Source organism: Strix aluco, chromosome 8 (assembly GCF_031877795.1).
Source record: "Strix aluco isolate bStrAlu1 chromosome 8, bStrAlu1.hap1, whole genome shotgun sequence".
NCBI lineage: Eukaryota > Metazoa > Chordata > Aves > Strigiformes > Strigidae > Strix > Strix aluco.
Genome location: NC_133938.1, coordinates 12972494 through 12989473, shown reverse-complemented (window position 1 = coordinate 12989473; position 16980 = coordinate 12972494). Strand labels below are relative to the sequence as shown.

At 54.2% G+C, this 16980-nt stretch overlaps 1 protein-coding gene across 16 annotated transcripts in view; it reads left to right on the top strand.

Annotated features, from left to right (window-relative positions):
- SZT2 (SZT2 subunit of KICSTOR complex) overlaps nt 1-16438 on the top strand; it is a 60196-nt gene extending 43758 nt beyond the window's left edge. For 8 of the 16 annotated variants that reach the window (XM_074832233.1, XM_074832237.1, XM_074832234.1 and 5 more), the window contains 20 exons: nt 131-228; nt 1134-1266; nt 1381-1508; nt 1770-1900; nt 2417-2599; nt 3040-3310; nt 3466-3545; nt 3893-4018; nt 5649-5854; nt 5974-6067; nt 7467-7547; nt 7955-8029; nt 9078-9143; nt 10389-10602; nt 10891-11074; nt 11385-11507; nt 11778-12279; nt 12586-12702; nt 13102-13170; nt 15737-16438. In XM_074832233.1, the coding sequence (XP_074688334.1) occupies nt 131-228; nt 1134-1266; nt 1381-1508; nt 1770-1900; nt 2417-2599; nt 3040-3310; nt 3466-3545; nt 3893-4018; nt 5649-5854; nt 5974-6067; nt 7467-7547; nt 7955-8029; nt 9078-9143; nt 10389-10602; nt 10891-11074; nt 11385-11507; nt 11778-12279; nt 12586-12702; nt 13102-13170; nt 15737-15883 (3028 nt within the window). In that variant the 3' untranslated portion in view covers nt 15884-16438. Of the gene's footprint in view, nt 1-130; nt 229-1133; nt 1267-1380; nt 1509-1769; nt 1901-2416; nt 2600-3039; nt 3311-3465; nt 3546-3892; nt 4019-5648; nt 5855-5973; nt 6068-7466; nt 7548-7954; nt 8030-9077; nt 9144-10388; nt 10603-10890; nt 11075-11384; nt 11508-11777; nt 12280-12585; nt 12703-13101; nt 13171-15736 lie in introns of those variants that run through there. The other 8 variants (XM_074832238.1, XM_074832232.1, XM_074832235.1 and 5 more) reach the window with 7 other exon arrangements.
- Nucleotides 16439-16980: the final 542 nt, after the last annotated feature.

The window sequence follows — 16980 nt, the reverse complement described above, 5'->3', positions numbered from 1 at the left end:
AGGGCTGTAACAACCCAAAAAGGAGGCTCCCTGGGCTCTGCTCTGGAGCTGGGAGGGGACCATTGCACTTTTGTGCCTTTGTTGCTGTTGACTGCTCTGGTATAACTGTGCTTCCCTTCCCTCTTCCCAGGCGCCGAGCCTGCCAGTTGGAAGAAGGGGATGTAGGTACCGTGCACCCACTCTTCAGTCAAACCTGCCAGCAGTGGATGGCATTCATGAACCACCTGGGTATGTGTCTCAGGCCCCACCTCTTCCAGATGGGCTGGGATTGGGCCTACCCAGAGCTCCAAGGACAAGTCCTCATATAGCACCAAGCCATCTGTCTTCATCCCTTGCTGATCTCTGCCGAGTTACACACCCTGTCTCTCCCCAAACTCCCCTGGAGTCCCATTGGCCTCAGGGCCAGCATCAGCATCACAAAGCTGTGGCAAGAGTCCTGGCATGTGTCTGTGCATCTGAACAAACCTGCTAATGCCTGTGGTTATGCCTTGTATGCTCTGAGTCCAGGACTTGCTGAAGTTGGCTGCAGCTGCTTTGAAGAGACCTGGACTCCAACAGCAGCTGCGGTAGTGATTTAGCTCCCAGATGTAGCAGGGAGGGAGGATCTGAGCCTCTGCAACGTGCTCTGGGGCTGTCAAGCTGCATGGGAGACCCCCACTCTTGCAGGGAGGGAGTGGAGGAGGAATGCCCTTCATATGGTGGGATTTGGGTCTGTGTGGCTGCCCTGTTGCTGCTTTCTGAATACTCCTCACTGCTGTGTTTGTACATCCTCTCATACCTCCTGCTGGCAAGGTAGAGCTGTCCTCCTCCTCTGGTGAGGATTAAGCCGGGGAGCAAACAATAAGTGGAGGAATAACATGCTGTGCTCAGGGCATGCAGGGAGTTTGGTCCAGGTCCCAGTTCAGGCCAGAGCCTGAAACCAAGGGTTATTTCAGCCTTTGTCTTCTTCTCCTGCATATAAGGTCCTTGTTCTCCAGCTCTGCCTGCCTCAGTCCCTGGCAAGGCAAGAACTTGGACTGCTCTGGGCAGCAGCCCTGCACTGGGGCATCCTTAGTCCTCTCTGCTGCCCAGGTGGGCAGGGCTTGGCTCTGGGGCAACCTGGCACCTTGTTCTACAGTACTTCTTCCATGCAGGGTGCCCATCGGTGCAGCAGTGCTCGCTGGAGATTGTGTCCCGTTTCCTCCTGTCCTCCATCCTGGTGGAAGTGGTGAGCCTGGTCACTGCCCTGGCGAGTGACACCACTGTCAAGGTGTTTGAGCAGATCTGGTGAGTTATGTGGTTCATAGGGGGTTGTTTGGCACCAGCAAATGCCAGTCAGCTGTGCTAGCCTCTGCTGCTGTAGCTGTACTTGTCAGCCACCTCTGATGCTCTTCTTTGCAGCTACCATCGGGGCACTGCCTTCCTGCCCTACAAGCCTGGCCAGAGTGCCAGCCCTCGCCCTGCTGCCGTCAGACACTTCATCCTGCTGGGACGCAACTTCCAGCAGTGGCGTTGCAGCACGGAGCAGGGTGAGTGCCCAGCCAGGGTCCACGGGACTGTGTGCTGGGGGCTTTTGGGGTGGGACATGTATAAACAGGGTTCCCCTCCTTGTTGGGACAGACTGTGCCCGGTGGTGGGCAGTGGGTTGTGTTTTCAGCTCCTGAGATCTTATTCCCAAATTTGCTTGTAACTGCTTATTTCAAGATGAGCTGTTACGCCACCTTAACAGCATGTGGGATGTAGGAGTAGGATGAACTGGTACTGAGGGTCATAACTCTGGCTTCTTCTAGCTCACAAAGGGCTCCAGCGCTTTGAGGCCATGGAATTCAGCTCGGCAGAGAGAGGCTCTGATCCCAGCCTTGTTGGACGAGACCTGGCACCCCGGCAAAGGTTCCTCTTCATGGAGATCATTGACAAAAAGGTAGCAATGGTCCCTGTGTGATGTTGTTTCCTGAAAGCCAGGCTGTTCCCAACTGGCCCAAGGCTAGGAAGAAGAGGAAGAGTGTCTCTGCAGGCAACCAGCCTTCCCAAAAGAGGAGCCCTCCAAAGCAGCAGTGCAGGATGTCTGCTTGTGCCACAAGCAGAGCTGGGGGTTCCCTGCAGCACTATGGGAAGTGCCAGGGTGGGCAGCAGCCCTTGCTGTCTCTGACTTCAGCTGCCCCGCTGTGGACTATAATTGCCCTTTCCCTCCCCACAGAAAGGCCCACATAGGGCTGGGCACTTGTGCTGCCAGTGCAAGTACCAGCACCACTGCTGTGGCTGTTAACAGGGGGGCTGTGAATGAGCTGGTGCCACTCTCTCTCTGTCCCAGCCTTGTCATCTGAAACTGGCTGCAGCTGCAGCAGATACCACCCAGAGCACCTGGGGCAGCTTGTGTCACCATGCAGGCCCTCTCTGAGCAGATCCTTCAGCCTTCCTCCCCCTCCTCTCTCTCCAGCTGACACTCTACACCTACAACTGGTCCCCAGACCTGGGGGCCAACTTGAACTGCTCGCTGACTCGCCTGCTGCAGTGGCAGAATGCCCGGTCCCACATCGTGCACTGCCTGCTCAGCCAGAAGCTGGGACTCTTCCACCACCACTGCTTCATGGACACACCATGGCATGAGGACAGCAAGCAGGTAGGGCACCCTGCCAGGCAGGGCAGTTCTTTCCTCTTCAGGAGGGACCTTAGCAGCTCGGGGGTCTGAGGAAGGTTGTAGACACTTCTGAGCTTCTGTGTGCTGGTTGGCAAAGCATCCCCAGGCGCTCAAGTGTCTGACTATGGCCGTGGCCAGCCAGGCTGTTGCTGTCCACTCTTAGAGACAGCCAGAAAATGAAAGGGAAGCAGGTTCTGCTGTTGGCAGCACTTACCTTTGACTAGATTATTTAGGGTGGAAGAGGCTGAGGAATGGGCTTTCCACTGGGCCATGCTGGGCCAACACCTGTTCTCAGGACTGGTGATGCAGAAGGCCAACAGATGTGTCTGCAGGTGGCCAAAATTGGGTTTCCTCTGTTCTTGTGGGTGTTTGCTCTAAGGCTGGCAGTAAGGAGGCTTTCATGGCTGTGTCTGCTTGCTTAGGAGCCAAATCCTTTCCTGAACTCCACTTTGGAGGTGGATGCGCTGATCCGGAGCTCCAGCCCTCCGCCTAGCAAGGAACAAGGCCGGCTGAGCAGCTCTGCCCGCAGCCTGCCGTCTCTGCACTTCCATCCTGATGTGGTGCCCTTTGATGAAGCTCTGCGGGATGTTACCACTGTCAAGCGCATACCCCATGGGCCTGACTTGGGACCTTTTGACCCCGTGTCTCGGCATGGGGCCCAGTTCCTGGAAATCAAGACCCTGGAGAGGAAAGGTAAAGCAAGAGTTCTGGCACAGGGGACAGTTTTTGGCTCCTCCTGTCAGGGTGCCATGAGGGAATGGGTTATGGCCTGTGTAGGGTGGGAGTGAAGGGGAGTGGCAGTACTTGGGGCTGTGGCTTGATACTTATGGCTGCTCTCTTTCCTCCAGAACTGGAGAAGCAGATGAAGATTGAAAATCTCTTTGTTACCTGGCAGCAGAGATCGGCGCAGTCCAACATGCCTATCAGTGTGAGTGCAGCCCGAGTGGGCGGGCAGCAGGCTGGGCCTTCTCACAGCGCACTGGTAGCATCAGCTTCCCTATGGCAAAGGGAGCACTGGAGCTCAGAGCAGGGCGTGTGTCGGGGATAGTGTTTGACAGTGGACCGGTGCTGTCTGCTTGGACTTCTGGGGTTGTTGGGCTCTAGCACCACACTTGGGCACGGGGCCTCGCTGCCCAACACTGGAAAGGCTGTAAAGCAGTGGGTTCCCTCTTGAGTTTGATTTCCATTTGAGCAGCAGTGCAGTGTTGGGGACTGCTTGCTCCCAGGCTTGATGAGGGATGTGTGCTGTAACCTTGTGCCTCTTGTCCTGTGCAGCTGGCAGACCTGGAGACCCTGAAGCAGTCCTCGCGCCTGGTTCACTACTGTGCTACCCCCTTGCTCTTCGACCCTGCTTTCCGGCAGCAGATCCAGACCGACCAGCAGGGCAAGGTAGAGGGGAAGGTGAGTGTCAGCAAGCGCCAGTGGCATTGGGCTTTGTGCACTGGAGCAAAGGATGGCTTTGCAATCTTTTCCCAAGACAGAGGTACTCTGAGCTCACCCCTGCATTACAGGGTGAATTTGCACCCTGTAAGATGGAAACTCCGAAAATCCTTGGGTCCTCAAAGCCTTTCTTCTGCAGCCACACCATCCCTGGGGGAGACTGACTCCCTTTTTCTACCCAGGGAATTCAGAGCTGAGTCTAGTTTAGCCATCAGAGTGTGCTGTCTGGTACTGATCTGTTAGGGAAGCAGAACTTCCCTTTATGCATTCAGCAGCCAGACCTGGTAAACCTTCCCTGGACCCAGCAAATAGCTGGAACAATTGAAAGCAAACCATCTGAATCCTGAGCAGGTTGCAATCTGACAGATTTTAACTGGTGCAGATCCTGTACTGGCTGTTCACGGTCTGTATGTGTGTCAGAAGGGAAGAACAGGCTCTTGTAATTTATCTAAATGTCAAAAGGATTCTGATAGGGTCTTTAAGCAGAGGTTGCTACAGAAATTGAGCACTCGTAAGCAAAAGGAAAAGTATCATCACAGAATGAAAACTTCACTTTGTTTTTGGAACAGAGCGAAATGAAAATTGGTTATTCAATTTGAAGAGCTGGGCAGCAGGGGTTTCAAGGTTGTGTATTGGGTTCTGTATCTCCAGATCATTTATTGCAGTACATATGAGATGTCGGGTGTTGCAATGCGTATGGCTGTTCAGATTTGTCAGAACAGAAAATGAACTTGAGAGAGACCTGAGTAGCCTGTGAAATGAGGGGTATTGTGGGAGCTGGGACCTGGTTCTCAGTAAGACAGAGCACAATGTGGAGATAAATTTGAACTCCTGTATTGTACACTAACTGCAGAGCCTGTACAGAACAGACAGCTCAGTGGATTTCTTCAATTCATGAAGAAATCAGTTGGATACAAAAGGCAAACCATTTAGAGTTCATCAGAAAGGGGTGTTAGTATTATGTGTAAAAGTCCAATACATTTCTAGAATACTAGTGTATCAATGTCTTCATCTGGACAGTAAGTGTGAGACCAAGCATCTTGGGCCAATGGCACTGACCTAGAGAGTCTCAGAAGGTCGGAGAGTAGCCAGAGATCCCAGGTAAGGAGACTGCTCCTGGGGTAGGTGAATGAAAGGACAAATAGAAATATGTAAAAGAGCCACAGCATTGAAATACAGAGATCAAGAAAAGAAATCTCAGTCTCTCACAGCACAAAGACACTTTAAGTCATGAAAAGGAGAACTGAAAATGGTTAAAAGGAAACACTGTTTCTATTCAGTGCTGGTGAACTACTAGTAAATCCTACAAACTCAGCAGGATTCATAAGGGGATGTGAATTTTCCTTTTCTGCCAGGGCACCTTTTCCTACAGTCTGCTGCAGGGATGTTAGGCCTGTCCGTGGCTGGGTAAATCTTGGATCTTGTGTTTCGGCACGTGCACTAAGACAGTGTTTGGGCAACCAGCTGTTAGTACTCTGACAGAGAGAGGTTTGCCCTCTGCTCAACCAGGACACCTGGTGATGTCCCAGCAAGTGTCACCTGCGGGAGCCAGTCACAGCAGGTCTCCTTAGGAAATGATTTTCTCTTCCAGAAGCGCCACCGTTCAAATGACTCTACAGCTTCAGGGAGAGACCGCAGCCACAGCTGTGACTCGGCGGAAGCGCTGCCCTGCAAGGTGAAAGAGGAGCCCTGGCTGCAGGAGATGTGCAATGCCTTCTTGCAGCAATACATCCAGTACCTGCAGAGCATGGGCTTCATTCTGGTCCAGGTGCGGCCACCCTCACCCACCACTCGCAGGTCAGTGACATTCTGGGAGCCCTGTTGTTGTTGAAGGGCGGCCACACTGAGCTGTGCCCTGGTTTGACACACGAGATGTTGGCTCCCCTGCTCAAGGCTGTCTCTGCTGTCATTTCCAGTAGCACAAGCCGGATCCGAGCTCTGGCAGCAATGGGTGTGGAGGGGAGAGGGTCCTTTTCCTACACGAAGCCAAAAGCAGAGGGGAGTCCAAAGGTGAGTGCATGTCCATGAGAGGGGTGGAACTGGGATGGAAGTCAGGCTGTGGAGTGGGGCAGTTCTCCTGGTTGGCTTTTGAATCAGTTTCAGGCAGAAAGCATGTGAAAAGGCAGAGAAAGCATCAAAGCCAAAAAAAGTCTGTCTAGCTCAGCACCATCTTTGGGATGCTGGGTCAGATGAGACCTCCTTGCCCTCCTGCGTGTCATCCTGCAGCCCTTGGAGCCCCTTCCTGGGCCTGGGTGGAACCCAGGACAAATCTCAAAAGGACAGCAACAACTTGGAGGGGACTCAGAAGAGGAGCAGGGTGACGTGTGGCCAGGTCAGCTGCCTTTGGGTGTGGTTCTGGAGGTTTACCTCAGCATCTGTGGTTAAGGACAACTCTGGGGCAGAAGGATCGTTAGTTAGTGAGATGAATGCTGAAGTTGAAGAGGTCAGAGGAGATAAACCCGGAATGGCTCTACTGTGAGAGCAGGAAGAGCAGACTGAGGTTCCTCATTTCTAAGGAAGTGGCAGCTAGGGAGGAACAGGGCAGAGCTCTATCAAATCATAGCTAACCTGGAAAGGGATTGATTCCTTGCTGTCTTATTCAATACATCACCTAGACAGCATCAAACGGAAGTATTGGGAGCCAGTTTCAAAGCTGAAGGGAGCGTGTCTTTGTGCAGCAGGTAACAGTGCTCATTATCAATAGGTTTTGTGAACACTAATAGCTTACATGAGTTCTGTGAAAATGAGCTTACAAGAGAGAGTAGGTAACTACTTGGGAGAGGAATCCATCTGAGTCACTAGATAGGCAGAAGCCACCTGTGGCTCATGAAATCACCCAGGGGTGATGGGAGCACATAACATTTGCTCACCCTTTTCTGACACTTTCCTGGCATCTGCCTTTGACTGATGTTGGTACAGGATTGTGGGCAAGGCAACACCTTGCAGTTAAATGAGAAGAGAGCAATCCACTGGAACAACTTAACAGGGGACAGATGAATTTGCTGGCAGCTAAGCTCCGAGTCCAGACTGGATGCCTCTGATAGCTGCTGTGTCAGGCAGATGTGATGGTCTGGGGAGAGCTCAGCAGGAAGAGTTGGGAGTGAGGTTTTATGGGCAGCATCACTCCTGAGCTCACAGTGTCCTTGAACTCTAGAGACACCCTGTCTTGAGTAAACAGGAGGTGAAGGGAACAGTGTGCCTGGTGTGCCCTCTCAAAGGGTGTTTATTAAGTTTGTTAGAATTCTTGTCACGCTCGGCTCTGGCACGTCTGCTCTCCTCCCTCCAGTGAGGGTGCTCAGTTGATGAGGCTCCTGTTTCCACCTCTGCCACAGAGCTTTGTGACAGCCTCACACCCTGGGTTGCTTTCCTGTGCCAGAGAGCCTCTTCAGCTTTGTCCTTCTCTTCCCAGAGCACAAGCCCTGCTGTTGCCACCTATCACCTACAGAGAGCTCTTCCAGGTGGAATTGTGCTGATGGAGTTGGCATTCCAGGTAAGAAAGAACAAGAAACAAAGTATGATCTCTGGGGGTTCAGAGACAGTCTTCAGAGGTGACAGAGTGATGAGGAGGAGTGCAGCAGGGACATGTGATTCTTCATTTCTTGTCCTGCCTCTTCTGTGGTCCTGCAGGACTGTGGATCAGGTAGAGATGGTTCTGCAGGGCTCAGAGCAGTAAGAGTTGCCTGGAGGGGGGGCTAATAAAAGCTACAAGGGCTCAGCACCAGGTAGGGTGCTCTGTGCTCATGCATGTGTTGGCTGGGCCAGCTTGATTCAGACAGGAGGGGAGACAAAACATGGAGCAAGAGTGTCTGGGAGCCAGCCCAGAGGATGAAGCATGGGGGCTGTTCTTCCCTGGAGAGGCCCAAGGCTTTCACTGTGCTCATGTGCTCTCTCCTCCAGGGCTATTACTTCTGTGTGAAGCAGTATGCGCTGGAGTGCTCGCGGATCCCCATGGGCCAGTCTGTGAACTCCCAGGTAACGGCTTTGCAGGCACAGCTGGTGCTTCTCAGGGTCAGGGATGCTTTGGGGAGGCAGCCATCTCTGGGACAGAGCGGGCATTCCAAGTGTAGCAAGTTCTAGAGAGCTCTGTTCCCTCCTCGTGGAAAAGCAGAACCACAGAGAACCTTCTGCAGCCATGTGCCCTCCGTGGCATGCTGCTTGAGCAGATCTGGAGTGCAGTGAAAGTGGGTGGGAGGTTTGGCAAGAGAATGATGCCTGTCCTAGCTTGGGGAGCAAGATAGAGCAGACTGGGGAGCAATAGGAGCAATTCTGGCAAAGATGACTGCTCCAGGGAAAGTCAGTGCATGGAAAGCCATAAGCTCTCCGCTTCCCTTGGAACAAGAAGGAAGTGGAATGGGAACAGGGATCTGTGAACATGGTTGCTGCCCTTTGTGGGAGGAGATCACTTTCTGCACCAGGAGCCCTGGTTCTTGATACCTCAGTGCCTTGCTCTACAACACCATGGGTTTGCCTGCTCCCTTATCTCTTGGTGTGTCAGGGTGTCTCCTGCCTGTCCCCAGGGCACTGGGTGGCTGCCTACAGGCTGGTCGGCCCCAGTCTGTCTGAGGCAGGTGTGCATGACCATACTGTCCTTTTCAAGGTGGCTCTGTAGCAAGGCTGCGTCTTATATATGCCAAGAGTGGCTCTCCTAAGCTTGGAGCCTGCCAGGACCTTGCCTGAGGGTTTGCTGAGCCTTTCCTGGGAAGCCTGCACATGCACAGCGCAGGGTTACCAGGCTGCAGCTGGCATTGCAGGGAACATCCAGGCTCTCTTTGGCTGACTTGGGAAAAGACTTTGCCTGGTTTTGCAGTGGAAGGGTATGGTCCTGGGAGCAGTGAGCAAGAGGTGTGGGGCTTGCTGCAGGGGCCTGGCTCAGAGTTCTCCCAGGTGGGGCAGTTGAGCTCCTCTGGCCCTTTTCTCCCCTTGTCCCACCCTGGGCCTGTGCAGGACAGGCTGGATGCAGGAACAGGGCTGGGCAGTGCCTTGTCTCTCCTCCCACTGGCTGTGCATCTCTCTCCATCAGGGCACTCTTACAGCCAGAGCTCGCAGCAAGAGCTGCATGGGACCCAGCTCCGTCTCTGAGTCTGCGGTACGTCCTCTCCTCCCACTGCCATGCTGAGCATGGCAGGACCTGCCAGTGCAGGGCTGAACCTCCCACTGGCTGTGCTTCCACCCTTCCTGCCCCAGCGCCGGCTGTGGGAGCTGCCTCTTGCCTCCTGTGCCAGTGCCTTCCATAGCAGTACCTACCACAGTGGGCAGCACAGCTTGGGAGGAGGATGGGGTGGGCCCCAGGTGCTGGCATGGGGGCAGCGCCTTGTGTTTCTTGCTCTTCGCCCTGCCTTTCATGTGGCAGAGCTATAGGCTCCTCTCTGGGCTCGCCCTGGCTGTGTGGGTTGCCCTCTGACTCATGGCAGCAGCAATGCAGGTGGTGCAGAGAGCGAGGGCAGCCTGTTCTGTCAATGCCTCCTTCCTGCTGGTTTTCCCTGCTTGCCCCCTTCTTAAGCCAAGGGATTATGATCTGGGTCAATTGCCCAAAGGTGTCAGAGAGCCAAAAGACATTAAAACTGTGGGCCTCTGGCATGAGGGCAAGGCTGAGGCCTTCACCAACCCTGTCCCCTGGCACAGGAGCTGCAGTTGTGCTGGGAGCATGGCCAGAGCTGAGTGTGTGCAGGCTGGTGCTGCCCCAGTGAAGAACCAGCATGCTGTGCAGAGGCGATGGCCACATGCCAGAGGGATCCTCTCTGGACACGGTTGGATCTGGCTTCCCAGCAGCCAGCCTGGGTCCCTGTTCGTTTCTGAGCACAGGGCATTAGCAACTCTATTGTTGCCCATCTCTGGGTTCAGCCACTCCCCGCAGGCCCCTGTGCTGCCTCCTGCTCTCAAATGACATTCAGGGAGTCAGTCTTTGCCTGTAGATCCAGAACTTGCTGGGGCTCCAGCCCCAGTGTGTCCTGTACCCGCTCAGGGACGAGGCAGTGCAGAGCAGCACTCAGCTGAAAGAAGGCTGTGTCCTCCTTCATAGCCACGTGGCCTTCAGCTTAAGGGGGGGATGAACCTCATGCCAAAAAGGGAGGCAGTGCTGATCAGTCTGTGCTGTTACTGGAGACCTGGAGTGGGGTCAAGGGTGGAAGGAGACACCAAGCTGGATGCCCTGGGGCCAGGCCTGCAGGTCTGCTATTTGCACTGTGCACACAGCTTCTCGGCTGCAGCCTGCTCTGGTGTCGGCGCAGGGGTGGCTGCACTGGCTCTGCCATGCCTTGCTGTCAGCAGGGCTTTGCAGGAGGGTGTGAGGTGCCTGGTAACATTCCTGCCTTGACTCCCTGTCCCTTCACAGCTCTCTATGCTCTTCACGGAGGAGTGTGACAAGGTGCGAGACCTCATGCATGTGCATTCGTTCAGCTATGACTTCCACTTGCGTATAGTCCACCAGTATCTGCTGGGTTCCCACATGACTCTCCGCCAGGGCTACCATCTCACCAGCTTCCTGGAGGATTTCATTGCCCACCACCCCGACATCCCCAAATTTGGCCGCAACCACGTTTTCCAAGGTGTGTAGCTCAACATGTGATCAGTCTGGGGTTGATCGCCAGCCCATAACTTGGCAAAAGGTTTCCAAGTGCTTTACAAATAAACCTGACCTTTGGAGTATGCAGGGAGGTGACAGGGAGAGGGTGACGTGAGGGGCCCAGCTCCAGAGGAACACTTTGCTGCTCTGTTGTGGAAGGGAGGTGGGTTGTTTTAGAGCTCTGTCCCCCAGAATGGTTTGTAGGACACTGCTCTGCCCAGGTAAGAGGCACTGAGTGTCTCCTGTGGTAGCAATGTGTCCTTTCCCCTAGGCATGCTGGCCCTGCCCACCAACATGATCACCGCACACCAGCTGTACAACTACATTGCTGACCACGCCAACACCTACCACATGAAACCCCTGCGCATGGCCCGGCCGGCCACGGGCGGTGACAACAAGAAGGGGACACCAGGCACAGAGCAGAACGAATATGCACTGGTCTCTATTTGGAACAGGTGAGTGCATCTGCTGAAAGTTTCTGGAGCTGCCAGAGATCGGTGGGTACCCCCTAGTCCTGGGGACACTGCCCTGAGGTGCCAGCAAAGCTGACTGTTCTACACAGTGTCAGGCAGCTCTTCTGCCCCGCTTTTCTGAGGTGGCCAACAGGGGTGGTGTGCCTGTGTGCTCATGCATTTGACATTTCCCGTAGCACTTCTGAGGAGTCCTGCTGTGTTGAATTCCCTGTGCCCAGTAGTTCCATTGTGACCAAGAGCTCTGGGGGAACAAAGTGAGGTCCCCTTCATATTGCTGTGCTTTTGCTCCCAGCTCGGGCTCCTACAAGGACTCTGAAGGTCTGCGTCATCACGATGACTTTGATGTGTCCCTCCTGGTGTGTCACAGTGCAGCACCGTTTGAGGAGCAGAGCGAGGCAGAGAGACGCATGCTCCGGTGAGCACTGGGGGCCCAGAGACATGACATCAAAGCTTCCTGGCTGGGGAGGAGGGCTCTGGGAGGGCCTGGCTCTGTCTGGGACATCACAGGCAGGTTTGGTGCTGTCTGGGGACGATCCTCACAGGGAACTGGGCGGTGTGGTATCTGTCCTTGTCTGGGCGGAGGAGCACCCTTACTGGCAGGGACAGAGAGGCCCATGATTCATTCACAGCCCAGCTGAGAAGGGAGCAGCCCTTCCCCAGGTCACAAGTGTCTCCTTGCTCTCAGCTTGCGTTTCTACGTCATCATGACTAGCCAGCGGGAGCTCTTTCCCCGGCTCACGGCCGATATGCGACGCTTCAAGAAGCTGCCACGCTTGCAGCGGGAAGTGCTGGAGCCTGTGGTGGGCCGGGCAGCCTGGGAGGCAGCGGAGCCAGAGACCAGCCTGGGGCAGCAGCAGCCGGCAGAGCGGGAGCTGTGGCAGGACGTGGAGGACAGCAGCGAGTTCTACGCGGGGGGCACGCAAGTCAAACTGGGGCCAGGGCTCTTCTACACCTCACCGCTCTTCCCCTTGCTGGCCTCCGAGGTGGCCTCGGCCCAGAAGCAGCTCAGCAGCATGGTGCAGCTGGCCAAGTGCCACTGCCGCAGGGACAACCTCTGGAAGCGCCTCTTCCTTCTGGAGCCTCTGGCTTCTGACAAGCTGAAGTTGGGCAAGCTCTCGCTGGTGGAGCTGGAGGAGCTGCTCGATGCCGTGCATGGAAAATCCATTGCTGATGTCGACCCCCAGCTGGTGAGCAGCAGGGATGGAGCCATGGTGCACAGCAGCTGCTGTTCTGCTCTGGGGCTGGCATGGGGCGCCAGGTGAAGGACCTGCAGGGCACATCTCTTCCTGCTTGGTGGCAAGGCAGAGGCAGGAACATAGCTCCTAGCTGGCAGGGGAAGGGTGAGGCTGCATGGACCTGTCTACGGAGGTCAGCGTGCCTCAGTGGGCTGTGAGGGATACATCTGATTTGGGGTCTGAAGGCTGCTGTGGCATTATGGCTGCTGGTGCCATGGCTAGAGGGAGGCTGAAATCGGCCCTTTTCTATGCCCACAGGGATGCTTCCTCACCATGACAGTCTCTTGGTACCAGAGCCTCATCAAAGTGCTGTTGAGCCGCTTTCCCCAGAGCTGTCGGCACTTCCACAACGCTGAAACTGGCACTCAGTATCTGGTAAGACAGCCCGTCACCCACCTGCAGCCGCTCTCCACTGCCTGCTGTGGCTTCTCACAGTGTGAGCCTGGCACGGGCTGTCAGGACAACGTGGGCACCATCACAATGTTGTTCTCCACTCTGCTACTAGTGCAGCGTGAGGTGTGTGCTCCTGTGGTACAGCAGTGTCTGTTTGTCTGCCCCTGGCAGGCAGGACACTCTGCACCCCCAGAACCTCATGCCGTGTATAGCCCCATGGGTTAGCAGTGTCACCTGTGAGCCCGGCAAACCTGCACCTTCACAGCTCTATCCTGGCACTCGTCCTGCACAGCAGCATGTCCCTGGGTGGGTGCTGTTTGTATCCCTGTCCTGGGGTTTGTACTGTTCCCTTTCCAACGTGTGCTGTGGCTCTCCTGACAGGTCGTGCTCAACCAGAAGTTCACGGATTGCTTCGTTCTTGTGTTTCTCGATTCTCATTCAGGAAAGACGGTAAGAACTGGGAAACATAAGAGCAGCTATATTGGCTCAGGCCAGGGATCTTGTCTAGATTCATCCAGCAGTGGCCAAGGGCAGGTGCGCATGGGGAGAATAAGAACAGGCCAAGAAGCTTGTGACACCTTTTCTAAATACTGTCCCAACATCTGACAATCCGTGGCTCAGGCCTATACTGAGCTAGAAGTGCCCTTTGCTTTTATTTAATAGCCCTCCACAGCTTTATTTTGCTCAGTTAATTTCTGGCATCCATGATTTCCCCTGACTTGAATCTCTGAGGCAATTACAATCCAGATGAAGAACTACCTTTCTTGGCTTGTTTTTGAAGGTCCTTCTGCTCGTTTTGTGTGATGCCCCTTTGTTCTTGTATTAGAAAACAGTGAACAGTTGATCCTCTTCTCCTTCGTAGGGTTGTTTTTGGATCATGCTGTCAGCCTTCTCTCTATTCAGTTTAGAGAGTCCTGTATTCAGCCCAAAGCCAGATCACACTGGTTCTGGCTGGGAAGGGTCACCAGTGCTGTGGTCTGCTTCTACCTGGGCAGAAAGGAAGGGGACCTGCACTGTGAGGGTCCCAGCAAACCTGCATGGGCCTTGGCCTCTGTTGCACTCGAGGGGAAAAAATACTCTGCTTTCAGCTGTGCTCCCAGGCAGGGTGCAGGATGGGTCACAGGGAAGGCATCTCCATGGGAGAGCAGGGGATCTACAAGACATTCCAGTCCACAGTGAGGCTTTTGCAGAGACTGCAGCTTAACTGATCCCTTTAAGTAAATCATACTCCATCTTAAAAGGAGGTAGGGGAGACAGAGGCAGGGCCTGCTGGAAGGCTGCTCAGTGCCTCCTGTCACCTGATGGTGAAGAGCCCTTCCCATTTTGTGCTGGAGCTTTTGTCATGGCCAGTTCTATCCTCCATGCCAGTGGTAGCTCAGAGCTGAAACTGCTCTTCACTGTGCACAACCACTTCCTCCCTGGTCCACTAGATTCACCTCCGCAATCTGAAGGTGGAATTTTTGCTAACTCCATGTTGCTGTGTTAAACAAGCTGAGCTCTTGAGCCTCCCTTCCCTTCCCCAATGGCTTCATTGTCGTCCAGAGCCGTCGAGGGCTCAGGTCAGCCTTTGTAAATAAAGGTGTCCGAGACAACACCCAGTATTCCTGAGGAGTCTCAGCAGAGCCTTCTGCGATTGGACTAAGGCTTTTCTGTCACTGCCTGGTGCTTCTGGTACAGCCTAGGGTGCTATTTGCCTTTTCATGGTCATGTCTTACTGGTCATAGGGTCACCTTGTGGTCATTGATATGATGTACCCAGACCCTCCATCACCTCTCCCAGTGACTCCCATCTTATAACAGAAATCCTTCGTGTTCCTCACTTTGTATTTTGTGCTTAACATTCATCCCATTCCTGTGGCCTCTCAAAAGTCTCTAGGGCTTTTTTTGCATTATCCCAATCCTCTTCTGTATTACTGCCTCAAATTTTATCAGCGTGCTCCTCATCTTTGTGCCAGACTCATTAAAGTACTAGGCAACATGAGTCACAAAACCTGTCCTGAAGGAACTCCATTTGTAACCTCTCTCCAGCCTGCTCCTTCCTCTTCTGGTTCTACCATCTTCACCTTACAATTACAATTTGTTAATTCCTATCTTTTCAGCTTACCTAAATATCCCACATGGCACTACATCAAATCCTTCCTGAAGCTCAGATAAGATGTACCATGATTCCTTTGTCTAGAAGTATTACCTTATCAAAAAGAACTTTAGCGTTAGCACATCACTTTGGTAACATGAAGCTGCATTTTCCTCATGGTTCTTTCTTTTCGAGCCTGCTCTAAAGCCTTGCATGCTGCTGCAGTTACGCTCGCAAATCATTTTCTCTTCCCTCTTAAATGGTGGTGGTACATTTGCTGTTTTGCAGTTACACAGCTGTTCTCATGGCTTTACGAGTTTGTTAGGGAACCCTGACTGCTAGATGTGCAGCATTTCAGTTCTGGAGAACATCCAGTCACTGTGTCATTCCTCCATGATGCTGAGTGCACCAAGTCACTCACGTTTTTCTTCTTATGAACCCTGTTCTCTGTTCCCCTCTGCCCTTGCCCTGCCTTGTCAGTACAGTTGCTAATGAGAATGGAGCAGCCAGCATTTATTTTTAGGATTGCAGTTATTACGTTTAATCTCCTCCCCTTCCCCATTTGTTGCACTCCTACTCTTCGCCTTAGAAGAAGAAATTTCCCTCTAATTTCCCTGGAAGCCCCTATTACTGTGGTGGCAGTAGGATCCCCTCCTCTCCTGAGGTTGCTGCTGGGGTTGGGATAACTGCAGATGTATGGGGGCTGGGACAGAGTGAGTGGGCAAGTCCTTGCACCTAATTTCCACCAGAAAAATTGGGAGGAGGCTGAAACATGCTCTGTCACAGGAGGAGGCACTAGCTTAGCGCTGTTGGCACTAAAGAAGTCCTAAAAGACTTCTCCCAGCCCCTGCCTGCCACTGCCAAAAAAGTGCCCACGCAGCTGGGCTAGGGACTACACAGTGCTTGTCTGAATCCTGTCCCCTGACCTGCTCCTCCTTCTCAGCAGAGCCTCACCGTGGTTTTTCGGGAGCCGTTCCCAGTGCAGCCCCAGAACAGCGAGAGCCCTCTGCCCCAGCTTGTGTCCACATACCACCACCTGGAGTCAGTCATCAACACTGCCTGCTTCAACCTCTGGACAGGCCTGCTCTAGCACTGGCACCCGTGTACCGGACCCCTCGGTGCGGCTCTGCCATGGGTGACGATGGGGAAGAACAGGCCTCTGGAGGGGTCCTGTGCTCCAACACTGCAGGCACTGCTGCTCGTGGCACGTGTGGGTACTGAACTGAGGAGCCTGGGGATATGCACCTCCGTCGTTGGCTGGCTGGCTGGTGTGGCCCTCAGTGTGCTGACCTTGAACCGCACCGCAAGGGCAGGAGCTTGGCTGCTCTGGCTCGGCTGAAGCAGAGCGACTCTCAGGGACATGGCTTTGGCATCTGCAGGTGAGTTCTGCCTGCTCGGAAGGCACAGAGGAACACGTACGGCACGTCTTCTGCACAGGGCAGCATCACACAGTGCTCTGGCTTTAGGCAGAAAGACTCCTGGACTTGAGGGCTCTGGGCAGTGTGGCTGCCCGCTTTGGGCCTTTTGCTTTCATCAGGAGAGCACCAAATGGGACAGGAAGGGTGAACTGGACCAGTGGAAGGTTTTATGGAGATGTACATTAAAGCCATTGACGTATCTGTGAAATAAACTGAACCAGATCCGTGTTCGGGTGCCGTAGGCTAGGATGTGGAAAGCCTCCTACAGGGGCGCAGAGGCATCCCTGGCTGTGGGACTGGCTGGGTTTGCAGCAGTCTCACACTTGCTCCGGAGCAGGAGCAGCAGGGCAGACCACAGCCCCGAGTGTCTGTGGGCAGGCAGCCCACAGCCTCTTACCTTGGTTGGGCAGCCTGTGAGGGGGCTGCTTACTTCACTTTCTCCACCTGCTGCAGGGCCAGTGCTGGGCACTGGCAGCAGCCGTGAGAACTGCAGGGCTTCTGCAGTCCAGAACCCTCTTACCACAACTCCAGGCACCAGCTGGAGCTGGACTAGGAAGACTCATGCCCTTCCCAAGGAGCGAGTGCTCCCCTCTGCCCTGCTGGACACCCCTGCAAAGCGGAGGTGAAGGTGCTCCTATGTACCACTAGTCACCTACAGTGCTGCCCAGGCCCTGCAGACAGTGTGTGAGTAGATGGGGTCAGAGTGCTTGGGCTGGCCCAATAGGGCCTGGGGAAAGGAAATACAACACAGGTGCTCCTAACATTTCTC